At 36.1% G+C, this 15,239-nt stretch overlaps 2 protein-coding genes across 7 annotated transcripts in view; one reads left to right on the top strand and one right to left on the bottom strand.

Annotated features, from left to right (window-relative positions):
• Window positions 1–10,173, top strand: part of TTC37 (tetratricopeptide repeat domain 37) — an 85,874-nt gene extending 75,701 nt beyond the window's left edge. For all 6 annotated transcript variants that reach the window (XM_029218089.1, XM_029218085.1, XM_029218087.1 and 3 more), the window contains 4 exons: window positions 711–863; window positions 5,617–5,747; window positions 7,521–7,644; window positions 9,372–10,173. In XM_029218089.1, the coding sequence (XP_029073922.1) occupies window positions 711–863; window positions 5,617–5,747; window positions 7,521–7,644; window positions 9,372–9,446 (483 nt within the window). In that variant the 3' untranslated portion in view covers window positions 9,447–10,173. The remainder of the gene's footprint in view (window positions 1–710; window positions 864–5,616; window positions 5,748–7,520; window positions 7,645–9,371) is intronic.
• A 3,873-nt stretch (window positions 10,174–14,046) lies between these two features.
• The window catches only part of FAM81B (family with sequence similarity 81 member B), a 49,387-nt gene continuing 48,194 nt past the window's right edge, over window positions 14,047–15,239 (bottom strand). The window contains exon 10 of the mRNA XM_029218769.1: window positions 14,047–14,331. Within this exon, the coding sequence (XP_029074602.1) occupies window positions 14,222–14,331 (110 nt within the window). The 3' untranslated portion in view covers window positions 14,047–14,221. The remainder of the gene's footprint in view (window positions 14,332–15,239) is intronic.

The raw sequence follows: 15,239 nt of genomic DNA, 5'->3' as shown, positions 1-15,239 counted from the left end.
TGAAATGGTTTTGGGTTTTCTGTATACACAATTACGTCCTTTGCAAATAATGAAGTTTTACTTTTTCTTTCTAATATTTTTATGTTAAATTCTTTTCTTGCCTTATTGCACTATTTATAGAGCCTCAATTACAGTGTTAAGCAGAGTGGTGATAAGGGAACATTCTTGTCTTATTCTCTACCTCAGATAGAAAACATTTGTAATTTTATAATTATAATTTTTACTTTAGGTTTTTGTAGGTATTTATCAGATTCTAAAATGGCTGTCCAAATTATGTTTCAGATTAAGGAAATTCTTTTCTGAGTTTGTCAAGAGAGATTTGTTTTTTATCATGAATGAGTGGATTTGGGGTGGGGGCCATCTATGAGAATGCTTCTTTGTCTTTATTCTGTTAATGTGGTAGATTGCATTGATTTTCAAATGTTAAATGTTACATCTGTAATGTATAAAAAATTATATTGCATTTTGATTTTGTTCCTGACTTGCCATCTTGGGAGACTTTTTAAGGCTTCAGACTGGATGTGGCTGTTGCCAATAGAATGGGCAAGATGGCTACCCCTTTTTTGACCTGTGATTTTTGATTTGGAGGCACAAAATTTATCAATAATTAAATTAAAAATTTAGTTTCATCAAAGTTTATTGAATTTGTTGGAAGTAGACTGTGTATGAAACTAAAATCTTTTGGGTTCTTTTCTCTTGCTGTTCCTCAGTGGCTGGCACACATATATCAGTCCCAAGGAATGATGGGTGCTGCAGAGATGTGTTATAGGAAGAGTCTACAAGTAGCATCCCAACAGGGCAGCTGGAGTGGGAAACTCTCAAGCCTGTTGAGACTAGCACTGCTTGCATTAGAAGTCTGCATGGTAAGATCATGTTATAATTATGATGTGAAAAATTGATTCTTTTATTTTTCTTTAAGATAAAAGCTTTTTACGTAGTGATATTCCATTGAGTTCCTATAGTTTCATCACCTTCTAGTGTGGTCTTCTCATAGACTTTGTATTTGGGCTTTTTGATGGACATAAGAGTAACATAACATAAACCTATAGACTCTAGCAGGACACTGTCAGTGTTTAGGGGGAAAAAACAAAGATTGCAATTTTAAAAGTTGAATTATGGCAGAATATACATTTTTGTTTCTTGGTGATTTAAGTTAGAATTAACCCAGCTACTCATCAGTGACAAAGATACCAATAATTAACATTTTAGTCATTTCTTAGTTCAATTTGACATTCTGTAAGAGGGATTTCTAGTAATTTTTGACTTGATATGTTTTCTGATACCAAGGTAGGTATATTAATCTAGAAGTCTTATATACTAGTGTGGAAAACTTTTCAAGATAAATATTTAAATGGATGCATGGAGGAGCAAACTCCAGAACAGTGTGTATGATATGCTATTGGAGTGTATATGTGTGTGGTATATATTTTTAAGAATATATATCTCTACATCGTGTGTGTGTGTGTGTGTGTGTGTGTACATGTGTGCACGCTAATAGGCACATGGAAAGATACAAGAAGATACAAAGGAAATTTAATGGCAGTTATTTTGGAGGATAGTACTTAGGGGTCTTTAAGGGATAGTGGAGGAGAATTTTTCATTTTATATCCTTTGATAGTGTTTGAATTTTTTATCATATGCATTTTATTTCTGTAATTAAAAGATAAAATGTCATTTTTTATTTTGGAAGAAATTTCCTAGACAGGCCTGAATTAACTCATGCTTTTGCCATAGTAGTCCATTGCCAACGTTATTTACTTGCTTTAACTAGACATTTTGCCAAAGAAATATAAGAATTCGGAGATTTATTCAGCTTTGGTGCTATTACTGTGGAGCACGTTTCAGAGTTCCTTAGGTTGGGGCCACGTTTTGTTCATCTGTGCATCTTTGCTTTACCACTCTGCCTTATATATAGGAGCTCCTCCACCAATGGTTTTTGAATGACTAGACTAATAGTAATGGTAGTCAAATTTGAGATGATTTGGCTGGAAAGAAATGGTGGTTAATGGTAATTCTAGATCACCAAACATTTTGTTTTGTTTGTCTCATATTTATATTTAACAAAAGTCTTTGTGACATTGGCAGTCGGTGGGCTATGGAAGCCACATGTAGCACCTATAAATGCTCTTGAATATGTGAACTGGAGAAGTCGATACCCTTTTAGTCTAACTTATTATTTGTTAGTTAAATATTATTAGTGATGTGGTTTTTTGTTTGTTTGTTCTTCATGCTGGGAAATTAAATCTGCCCTGAAATAAAATAAAAATAGCAATAATAATAGCAAACATACAGAACACTTAGCCTGTGCTAGGTTCTGTTACAGTGCTTTATACATATTAACTTCATTAATATTCATAAGAACCTTATTTTACAGATGGGAAAATTAGCTTACAATTTAGTAATACCCAGGTATACCTGCCCCCATTGCCCCACCACTACTACCACCACAAAAGTGTTTTCTATAAGAGCCTTGGTTCTGGTTCTACCAGTTACAGCCTGTGAAAACTTCAGCCAATTAAGCTGTCTAGAGCTCCCCCAACCTTTTTTGGTAATAGTGGAGGTAGTAATACCTACTTAGCCTAGGTATTAGGAATATCGAATGAAGTTAACATTACAAATGCCTTTGTAAACTTTAAAGCACCATCCACATCTAATTTGCTTGTTATAAGATTTGATACCCAGCAATTATTATAAGGAGATGTCATATTTCTCTGGTAAAGAGCTGGCAGTGTGCAGAGGATGGGTATATTAAAATTAGACTGTTTTAAGAGAAGCTATTGTATGTGTAATAATATATGAAAAGGCTATTAAACTGAAAGTTTCCCCTGAGATATTAAATATCAGATTCCAAAGAGAAATATCAGACCAAGATACAGATTTCTGAAGTGTGTAGAAGAGTAACCTATAAGGAAGCTATAAAAGGATTAGAAGAGCAGAGTTGGAGGATTGTGAAGAAATCTCTCTGGAGAAAGCTGTTGCCTCCCCTGTCGTCCCCCTGGCACGTTTCCACACACAGATGCCCACCAGACGAGGAAGGGAGTCTCGCTGCCAGAGAGAGCGAGGCTTTGATGTGTGACCTCTGAGGTCCTGGAGGCACACGTCTAGAAGCACATGGACAGGTATCTGACACATGCCTCGGAAGCTTTGGCTCTCCACCTGCTGGGAAGAGTTGCTCATGTTTTGGAAAGTGACTGCATGCTTCTGGGACAGAGTGGTCAGCAGTGGGTGAATCCCAAAAGTGGGTAGGAGTGTATGTTTGGGTACAAGATGCCCTCCATCTTGTGAAGGAGGGTTGCTGCAGCGTGGGGTCAGCAGTGCTCCTAGAGCTTGTTAGGGCCAGGAATGAGTGATGCCAGCTGAGATAGTGGACTGCCATGGGAATTATCTTAGATCCTGACATGTAGAGCCACCTAGAGGAATGATGGGATCTAGCAGAAAGGAAGCTAAAGGTTTCCAGATTGCCATAGCATGTGAAGAGAGTAAGTGGAATAGTTCGTTCACCCAGGTTAGTGGAACTGCAGCTGAGCAGGACTGCTTCGTGGGTGTGCCTCCTATCCTGTGCACCTGCATAGACGTCCACACTGGGTTTAACGCTCTGCAACCGCCATCTTGAAATTCTTAATCATTTTGTAACAAAGGGCCCTGCATGTTTTTGTTTTTTGGCATTGAGCCCCACAGATTTCATAGCTGGTCCTGCAATAAGAGACTATGCGTAAAGTTGAGAGTCTCTGATAAAGCTAGGAAAGTCTGGATGAGAAAAAGATCTTTAAATATCTGTCAGGCCTAAAGAGCATCATCTTATGATGGCGTCAGTCAAACTTCTGATATTTCAGTTGGTTCCTGAAACTACAGTTAGTAAGAAAAGGTGGGAGTGTTGGGCGGAGGAACAAGCCACATGCTGCTCCCTGTAAGCATACCCTAGCTGGGAGCTGAGGAGATGGGAGTGGGATGTAAATATTACCTTTGAATGAAGATTGAAGTATTGAAAAGAGAACATTCTAATTAAGACCGTGTTTGTGAATGGATGTCAGAGTCATGGGACCTACTGTAATTTACATCCTTATTATATGAGGAAAAGTCTCCCTCATATAATAAATTTTAAAAACATAATGGGAGACAAAAATATACTTATTTTTCTAATCACATTGTTTAGTATACCAGTTACATATAGAAACTATTATATCATGGGCTAACCTTACGGAATACTTTATATGAATTTAAAGAGTGCATTATAAAAGCAACCAGTGAGAGTTTTGTGTTATTAGTTTTTAAAAATATATTAGGAGTAATTTTATTAGTATGGGCTTTGCCTTAAATTCTTTTCCAGATGTACCCAAGGTGCCATTGCTCCCGTCTTTATGGAGCATGCCTCATTATCTCTGATCTCTGTTTTCATATTCATTATCCCTATGGCTTCCTCTTCCTTGATTACACAAATTACTCTTGCCTGTGCTGAACTCAGAGTTTATTGCTCTAACATTTAAAAAAATAATTTAGTGTTTGAAAGTGACTGTGTATTCACTCATTATATTGACTTTATTAAAATGTGTATTCTAGATACCTGTAATTATGAATTCTTGGTTACAATTTGAGGTTTTCAATGGAAGATTTTAAATACATTTTTTTCCTTATGTAATTCAGTAGAGTGTTGACCATTTTATTTGCAGGTACTGTTTCTTTGGAACTACTTATCTATGTTATTTCTGAGTCAGTACATACTATAACAAACTAAAGTTTGCAACCTAAGTAATGTATAGATATCTTAACATTTTCCCCATAAAGTGAAATTCTTAAAATGCTTTTCAGAATTGATGACTTTGATTTATCTCTGATCTGCTTTGCACCTTTTTTCCTATATTGGGAGTTTATTAACATATTTCATTTCAGTCTTTCTTCTCTCCTTAGATAATTTTTGAAATGTGGAACTTATACACTACCAGTTAAAGAATCACGTTAAATTGAGTTTTGTATATTTGGTAGACCAGAGGCCTAGTAGTTGATAGATTTCATTCACCCATGTAATAGAATAGTGCATTTTCTTTTAGCAAATATTTTAGTGTTTTTAAAGCGATATCTCCTTTTTGAAACCTTCCTTAATCCCTGTCAGCCTTGTTTTGTAGTTCCATAAGGGCAGGAATCAGATTTTCATCATTTTGTAGAATTTTTATCCCTGTAGCATTTACATGGCAACTTAGACAAGTAGGCAGTCAACAAATAAGAGCTGGTAACATTTTTTAAAGTAAACATGTCAGAACTTCCCTGGTGGCACAGTGGTTAAGAATCCACCTGCCAATGCAGGGGACATGGGTTCGATACCTGGTCCGGAAAGATCCCACATGCTGCAGAGCAACTGAGCCTGTGAGCCACAACTACTGAGTCTGTGTGCCACAACTACTGAAGCCCGTGTGCCTTGAGCCTGTGCTCCGCAACAGGAGAAGCCACCGCAATGAGAAGCCCATGCACCGCAACAAAGAGTAGCCCCTGCTCACTGCAACTAGAGAAAACCCGCATGCAGCAACGAAGGCCCAGTGCGGCCAAAAATAAATAAATAAATTTATTTTAAAAATAAACGCGTCAAATGTTTAATGATTTAATATTTGTATTTTATTTTTATAGGCTAGTATTTCCAGTGATCACTGGCCATCCTTGGTTCAAGAAGCTACAACTGAGGCCTTGAAACTTTGCTTTTGTCCGCTTGCTGTCCTTTTACAAGCTTTGTTACAATTCAAACGCAAAATGGGAGCAAGGTATGAAGAATCTTTGTTCATTTTTTTCTTCAAAGTGTTTCTTCACTTTTAATCCTTCTACAGAACAAAGGTTTAGAATTAGTTTAACAAACTTTGATGTTATTCATATATATGTTTCTACTTTGGAAAGGCTGGTTCTAGTAACCCAGTAAGGAAGAAAATAAAGTCTTACTTAAAAAAAGTGATTTGGTACCCAGATATAGAATATGAGAGATTTGCATGACAGCATTTTGAGTGAAGAAGGCCTTGGAATTTTTGCTCTTCACTGTTTTAGGATGAGTCAACAATGTAAATGTGGATTCTAGAAACAAACAAAACCCAAAAGGCTCAAGTTGAAGGCTAGATTGACATAAATTCCTGCAAGGCAATAAGCTATGAAAAAAAGTAATAAATATTAAAAAGGCAGAGATATTATAAATAATGTGGTTTTTATATCTAGAAAATCTAGAAGCTTCACAGATTTAAATATAAAAATTTTAAGTTATAAAATTTAAATTTTAACAGTCTTTTTATTGGAAGCAGAGATGAGGTCAGAAATAAATTTGAAGAAAATTACTTAAAAGTCATATGGATGAAAAAACAGGCAAGAATATTTTTAAATTCTGAGAATATTTAGCTCTAATGGATATCACACATAATACAAAGCATAAGTGAAACAATGGTTTAGGAGCATATATTACTGAAACAGAATAAGAATTGTAGACATAGAGCTTAACACATATAAATGTGTGGCAAAGGTCACATCAATACCACAAAATAGGAGTGAAGGAAGAGATAAGACCTATGACTAATTAGCAATTCCAGCATCATTTACTGATATTTATTTATTTTTGCCACTTCTTATATGACTAATTTCACCAAGAAATGTTTTAGGCTATAATGTGAACTTCCTAATGAACTCTTTCTGCCGAAGCTCAGTATACATGACTTAGAGAGCCTTAACCCCCAATTGCCTGTAATCTCTGTTAGCACCTCCCATAATTTTTATCACCATCCAAAATCAGCTCAAATAAACATACCGTCTAAGAAAAAGCAGTGTGCTTTACTATGTGATTCCTATGTAAAAGCATCTTCAGGGCATGTTCTTCTTTAGCTCCTACTTCAAACCAGTTGCTACCTACAAAATCTTCCTATTCAGCAGTTCTGAAGTTACCACAATTTGTGTTGTTTCTACCCATACAGAAGTGTTTGGAGCCATAGATGTTAGTAAATTTGGAAAGAAAAAATTAGAACACAACTGTAAATCAGCCTGTTATTACATAGGTTCATATATTGTACACGTTCTTAAAAATATATACTAAAAGCCTGATATTATACACTTAGCCTCTAGTGTAGATGTTAAATATTTCTTCTTGTTCCACTCTGTATTATCTTTGCATTATTTATTTTCTGTCTACCTTCAAGAGGGATTAGAAGCAGAGTAGTCAGAAGTGCTCATGAAATAGGGTCGTTTTCCCATTCTATTTGGAAAGAGCCTTAATTTACTTATTTGTAAAATGAGAATAATAGCAGCAACCTACCTTATAAGGTTGTGAATGTTAAATGTGACCATATGAGTAAAACACTTGGCATACTACGTAGCACACAATAAATACTTAGTAAATGTTAACCATTATTACTACCTTTTTCGTTACATGGATGAAAAAATTCATGAAGTAATCAGCACGTTGTCTGCAAAAGAATGAGAAAGATAATGTGTGTTTGAGACTAGTATATGAAATATCTTATATTAATTTATATGCTTTGGACTGAAAGTAAATATCTTTTTCCCAGAGAGACACGGCGACTTTTAGAGAGAGTGGTGTATCAGCCTGGGTATCCCAAATCTATTGTTTCAACAGCACGTTGGTACCTTCTGAGACACTTACATGCCAAAAATGACTACGAGCTCATTGATGTAAGGCATTGATTTTATTAAAGTTATACATCTTGGACCTTTGTTGGGTGAGGGCTAAGGGTTGCTATCCTGTGCATTGTAGGATGTCTAATAGCATCCCTAACCACTCTAACCACTAGATGCCAGTACCATTGTCCTCCTCCCTCCACCCCGCTTATAACAACTGAAAATGTCTTCTAGACATTGCCAAATAATATCTGAGGTGTAACCACCCCTGGTTGAGAACCACTGATTTAACCTGTAGGAAATATATTCTCCTGATGTGCTATGTAGCATAAGAAAAGATAGATGAAGGCTGTGGGTTCTGGTTGTAGTATTTCTTATGACCATTGCAGTGGAGGCAAATAGATAGATAAGATAGGTTTAGAAGTAGCAGAAATTAATGGAATGTTCATATTATCTTTGGAAAGATTATTTTACTTCTTATTGTCTTTTCTGTAAAATTCATATGACAGTTTCTACCCCACTTCTCGTGGGATGGGTCTGGTTTCTAAATATATAAACATGTACAGTTGACTCTTGAAGAATGCAGGTTTAAATAAATGGTGTGGGTCCCCTTACACTTGGATTTTTTTCGAGAGTAAATACTACAGTACTACACGATCCTTGATTAGTTGAATCCATGGATACCAAGGAACTGCCTATTTGGGTGGCTGACTATAAGTTATATGTGGATTTTTGAGCATATAGAGGGTCTTCATCCCTAATCCACATGTTGTTCAAGGGTTAAATGTATGTGTGTGTGTGTGTGTGTGTATTCTTCTTAAAAAGGTAGAGTCTGTATGACATGTATTGGGTTAAAATTCTTATAACTTCAGCCAAGAGTTTTAAAAACACAATGAAAATTAATGAGAAGCCTTTTTTAAACACCCCCAGACTTAGGAGATGGAGATAAGTGTCTCCCTCCAGAGCAAGGAATAGGCATGTTTACTGCCAATTATAAAAGATTCAAGTCTCCTAGGCGCCTAGGCTTAAATCTAAGGGTCCCCTTTTGTCAACCCACTGTGTATGTGGGAAACTATATGCATCCATCCATGTCACCCCTTTGAGACTTAGGAGGGGAACAGATGCAAATATGTTGATACTCATGTCGTTTGCTACACCATGAATGATAAAGACATTTGTCTCTGACCCAGGTGTCCCATCATGAAACTGTGACAGGCTAACTTGTTAGCTTGCAGATAGAGCAACATCTCAGATCCTTCACAGTGTTTGAAAATGAACAACCAAAAAATGTTTTAGTAATCAAATGATAAACTAAAATTAAAGCTTCTAGTTTGTGGAATTGATGAAACTTACGGAAAGGTTCTTAACAGAGCTTAGAACCCAAGCCTTGATCCTAAGCTGTGGTTTTAAAGGAGAGCAATGTCATTTGAACAATTCTATGCATAAAATGGTCTTTTGGGGTAAGGGTTTAAAGGTGACAGTATTGTAAACCAAAGCCTCCAAACAAAACCTTTAACTTTATGCAGTGCTGGCGGTGGTAACAATCAAAATGTTGACACCTGTACTGTTGAGCATTTGAGTGAATTGTGCTTATCTCTGATGTTAGCTTTGTTAGAACAGTTTATTTCAGGAAAAATGACAGAAAGTTTGCACATAGTCACTTTTTCTTGTGTAGTTTGATATTGCCTGCTGCCCTTTGGCTTACTTGGCTTCTATGACTCTAAATATAGGTATTGTTAATAAAGAAAATACTAACATTTCCTGTGTATAATTTCCCACAGGTGCTGGTAAACAATGCCAAAACTCATGGAGATACAAGAGCACTGGAACTGAATCAGAAATTGTCCTCACAATAACAGTGCTTTATTTTATAGTAAGCAAGCAAAGAAAAAGCTATTAGAGAGAATGAAACAAAGAATCAAGACTTTTCCCCAAAGCAACATTTAAAAAACTATAGTTATAATCATCCATTCCTTTTTTAAATCTAAAGATGTTTAAGTTCTTAAGCTAGGGGTATAATTTTCCATAAACTCTTAATATAACTTTAATTTGAAAAATATCTTTGATTTTGAGAAGTCTATAATGAAAGGAAAAACCATGGTTCCCTTAGTTGTTCATTAGTTATTTGTAAATCATTATTTTCTCTATCTTGCATGGTTCACCATTGGACTGTTTTTTGGTAATCCCTTACAATAAAGCCTTAATAGCCATTTGCTAAATAATATGCAAAAGGAGATTAGCACAATGCAGAATTGTATTTGTTAAAGAACAAATTCAAAGATTTAATTCCTTCTGTGAATTCTAGAGTTCAGCAGACCAACTCATCTAAAATCCAGATAATCTTATAATCTGTTTTACTAGTGGTTCATCTTGGATTCTGTTGAAGAAGCATAATATAAATGTTAGGTGAATCTTAGACTGCTAATGGATATGTTTATGTAATTCAAAACACTCAGGTGTAAGGTTGCATGTAAAACATTAATGAAAAATTTTGGAAAATAATGCTGACAATATTTAACTGATCATGCAGTTCCTTCAATCATGATGAAAAGATGAACTTCCTTAAATAAAAAAAAAAAGAAATGGCTGTTTTGTTTTCTTTATAGTATCGATATCAGGTATAATTTCAGAATTTCAGATTTTAAGACATGAAAGCACATTTTCATATTTTATTTTAATTTACAAAATGCCCTTTATGGAGTGTTCTAATTTCATTCTTTTACACGTAGCTGTCCAGTTTTCCCAGCACCACTTATTGAAGAGGCTGTCTTTTCTCCATTGTATATTCTCGCCTTCTTTATCAAAGATAAGGTGACCATATGTGCATGGGTTTATCTCTGGGCTTTCTATCCTGTTCCATTGATCTATATTTCTGTTTTTGTGGCAGTACCATACTGTCTTGATTACTGTAGCTTTGTAGTATAATCTGAAGTCAGGGAGCCTGATTCCTCCAGCTCCGTTTTTCTTTCTCAAGATTGCTTTGGCTATTCGGGGTCTTTTGTGTTTCCATACAAATTGTGAAATTTTTTGTCCTAGTTCTGTGGAAAATGCCATTGGTAATTTGATAGGGATTGCATTGAATCTGTAGATTGCTTTGGGTAGTAGAGTCATTTTCACAATGTTGATTCTTCCAATCCAAGAACATGGTATATCTCTCCATCTATTTGTATCACCTTTAATTTCCTTTCATCAGTGTCTTATAGTTTTCTGCATACAGGTCTTTTGTCTCCCTAGGTATGTTTCTTCCTAGGTATTTTATTCTTTTTGTTGCAGGCCCAAGTTCCTCAACACGAGTTAACACAGCTCTTTGTGATCAGATACCCCACTCCCCTAAAGTCTCCAGTGTTCTCTTTCCTGCTGACCCACCTCCAGCCATACACGCTTTAGGTTCTGACCATGTTGAACTTCTTCAGCTCCTGGCATGGGCCCCATTCTTTTGGTCTCCAGGCCTTTGCTCAGGCTGCACCATCTGCCTGAGCCCCGACCTTTACCAATCAAGCCCCTTACCCTCAGCTAACGTCTCTTTATACTTTAGAGGTCTCGATTTAGATACCCCTTCTTCTGGAAGACCCCTGTGCCTGATTGCCCATGTTTATGCTGAATGCCTCTCCCACGTGCTCCCATCACACCCTTTACTTGCCCAAGTATTTGCAAGTTTGATTGTTGGTCTTTTCCACTAGACTATAAGTTCCCTAAGGGCAGGGTCCATGATTATTTTGTTCTGTGTTGTATCCCCAGTGCCTAGTACGTGAATGAATGAAAATATAAAAAGTAATATCTCAAAAAAGTTCAGAGGCCCCATTTATAAGGTAAAAACATGTATATTATAGATCAAGTTTTTCCTTCTTGGTGTTTTTGGATGCTACTTGCTGATATTATTGGTGACACCATAGAAGTGAGATGATGTTTCGTGAGTTTCTGCAGAAAAGGGGAGAGCTGATCGTGTCCAGAGCACTCTGGGAATGCTATTTCTTTGACCTTGAGCCTTATTGTGGTCCTGGCTCACAGGTGGTGAGCACATCCACCTCACAATGGGGCCAAGAAGGAAGTTACCTGGGTAACATAAGGTGAGGGATTTGTCCTTCATCTTCAATAGGGAAGCAAAATACTTTGAACATGCTCAGACATTCTCCTGTATTTGTGGGGACAGAAGTCTCACATTTCCCAGAGGATTAAGTATTGGTGTTTGAAAAAGCGCGATGTATATTGAGCTTCTCAAGGGGAATTGTTCATTTTTATCATCTTTTTGGATCTGTGGCAAAATAAATGTAAAAAGAGGGAAACCCAGTGCTCAGCTGGTCCTCCAAGCAGAGGTGAATTTACTGTGAAATGATGGCTCTTGAGTTCCAGGGTCCCTCACTTACATGAGCTTTACGTGTTGTAAAATTTGTATTTTAACTTCAGTAAGTCCATTGATTAAGACCACTCTCCACTCCCTCTTCTGCTGATGTCAGTTGACCCTGGAGTGGCGGTGGACATCTTTGGATCCAACTAAAGGGAAGTTCAGTAGGGGATACATTTGGGTTAGAGGGTTATATAGATTAATATGTTGTTCACAGTCGCTTCTGTTTGGAGTTAAGTTGCTGCTGTCCTGAGGTAGCAATGGCTTCCAGGAATATTCCTACATACTACTGTGCCCACTCATCAGGACAGGATATCAGCAACAAATTAAGACTGTATAGGCTTTAGGCGCTACAGAATGTGTCTCCACCTTCTCACTAGGCATAGTTCTCAGGCCATCTAGAGTCTGCAAACCTCTGAACACCCCAACTTGGGATCCCAAGCAAGAGAATTCTAGCAGAGGATCCTTTGAGCCCCTGCTCGCTTGCATTACATTCAGTTCTACATGGTTTTACCCTGTCAACACCAATACAAAATAACCATTCTAGGAAAGCTTTTGCCTTGATCTTGCACTATTATTTGAATTACGAGTTAGAGCATTTTTGCTTACAAGGAAAAAAAATGCATCAACATCTTTTTTTTTCCTATCTATGGTATATCATCACAGCTTTTGTTGCTAAATGGGTAGAATAAAATGTGGGTCTGAGTGAGATGACTTGGCTCTTGATCTGTGTGAACTTCTAATTTAACCCTTCCTGCAACCACTTATTTGGTTTATTATAAAGAGTTACTCTTTGAGCCCCGTAGTATATTTGTTGTTGTGGTTGTTTTTTAAAACATATTTTTACTGGAAACATATTATATTGTAATAATATAAAAGCATTAATAATTGCTTAATGTAGAAAACAAAATTCTTCATAATTCAGTCACTGTTAGTCTGTTGTAAAGTCTTACTTTTTTTTTGCATACTGTAGTATGTATTTTAACTTATTTTAAAATATTTTTGACACAGGTGGGATCACATCCATTTAGCTTTGCAACTTGCTTTATTCTCTTAACAGCATATCTTGGATATCTTTCTGTGTTCTTTTTAAGTGTTGGATAGCATTTTTTGTTGGTGATATCATTAATCTAGTCAATCAGTTCCTTTTAATTCAGTAGTTTTCAGTTTTTTTACTATAAGAAATGGTGTTATAATGAGCATCCTTGTTCATATATCTTTCCACATTTTGGAATTCTTTTCCCCCCTGCAATATATATTTCTAGCAGTAGAATTCCAGGGTCAAAGGTTATATACATTTTAAAATGTTAATAGATGTTTCCAAATTGCCCTTTAAATTATTGTACCAATTTGTAGACTCTCCAATAATATAAGAGAGTACACATTTCTCTACAAAGTGCAAGACATGAATAGTTTGTTTTTATTTTTCATGATTTTACTGCCCAATACCAGGCTCTCAATTTAACATTTATATCTACAAAAGTTAGATATATTTTAATTTTATGGGAAACTAATTAGTGTTTTTGAAGTGCTTCTGAATTTAGCACCAAGATTAAATTATATTGGATGTTTTTCATGGAAACTGTTGTATTCTTTTATTTTACATCGTTAACTCTTACTTGCTCATAATTCTGATACATATTGAGTACAATGAATCAATATTTTAAATATGCATAAGTTAGACTTGCTATAAATATTGGAATTGTTAGAAAACTAAAACCTCTGGATCAGAAGTTGCAGTCTGACAGTTCATTTGACTGTATCTGCCCTACAGACATTCCCTCACAGTTTAAGAACTATTTTGCACTAGTTGCTAATGCTTATAAATGGTTTCATATAAAATCAGATTTCTGGTTTCTTTTGAAAACTAAAATTTTTGGCAATAATGAATTTTATGCATGTAAATAATGGACTGGAACTGCATAGTTGCTATTATTTTTAGGTAAGTGGTCTCCAATTTTCCACAGTTTCCGCCATTCTTTAATATATTACACCAGGCCTACTTCACTCGTTTATGTACAGCATTCAGATTTGTGGGCAAATAAAAATATAAAACGCATGTATGGAAAGAAATTCCTTAATTTTTTCACTAATAAATTAATGAAGACATAATAAAGCTTCTTTGCTTTATTGGGTTTCCTGGTGCATTCATCTCCTTAAAAAGGTGGTAAGAAATAGAATCCCAGAGATTTTCGCTTTCTTCTTCCCAACTTTTGCCAACAAACCACTCCACTGGCTGGTGAAAAGGAAGATGACTGGGCAGTTTATACTTCCTGGAGTTCCACTATTTTAACGCTGCAATTTCTTTAGGTCCTTCTGTACTTTATATTTCTCTAAATCCATCTTTGTTTTCTGTATTCGTTGGAGGGAGTTGAGAGAGTCGTGAATCGATTTAAATCCTAGAAGAGGATATGAAAATAGGTATACTGAAACTAAACAATGCATTGGAACTTTTAAACGTTTTAACAAAATTTGCTAATCAGCAGTCCTGCCATAATTGATCATTGTTTAATTCAAAGCATATTAAATTCCATTAAGACCAGTCTAAAAATGTACAATAATTTATTTCTTGTATGTCATGAAGATGCATTAGCAACAGTGTTTCAATTTATATCTGGCTTCATTGTGAAAATTCAATTCCTGTCCTTCCCCTCCATCCCAATATATTGCATAATGAAATAATTCTATATTTCAAGAGAGAAATTTAAAATACCTTCTTTCTATACACTTTGACAAGAAATTTGGATGATCTCTTTTTTTATTCTTCTTACCAGATTGAAGATAAAGGCCACAGATGAGATTTTAAACCTTCTCTGAAAGCAACCTGTTTGAAGGACCTAAGGAATGTGGTCCCTCGCCGGCTGCTCCCCTGCCCCTGGCCCCAGCACTTTGTATCTCTCTTATGCAAGTCTAGCCACTCATGACCACAGCCTACCAGACCTCAAGCTTCGTAGGGTACAGCCCATATCTTATTCACTGGAGGGTTTCACAGAGTCATTTCTCAACACATTTTTATTAAAGGCATAAAAGAGCAAACCATTAGTTGGGAGTCCTCATTTGCTAAACTCACACTTAGTAAAACGCAGAAACATGTAGATTGCAAATTGATCTTCAGTTCATCCTGGAGTTGTACTAGAATGAGTAAATTCAACTTCTGGTAGCTAAGTAACAAGCAGGGCCCTGAAAAAATGGTCAATTGGGGCAGGATTCCTGGCCAGATAATTCATTCTTTTGATTTGGTGGTGGAAGTTGGTGGGGAAGGGTGGCGAGGGTCTGATTTCTAGGCAGGAAATGTTCCTTATATGCT

This window comes from Monodon monoceros, unplaced genomic scaffold, assembly GCF_005190385.1.
Source record: "Monodon monoceros isolate NGI ecotype Baffin Bay Population unplaced genomic scaffold, NGI_Narwhal_1 Super_Scaffold_12, whole genome shotgun sequence".
Taxonomy (NCBI): domain Eukaryota; kingdom Metazoa; phylum Chordata; class Mammalia; order Artiodactyla; family Monodontidae; genus Monodon; species Monodon monoceros.
This window is presented reverse-complemented; position numbering and strand designations above follow the sequence as displayed.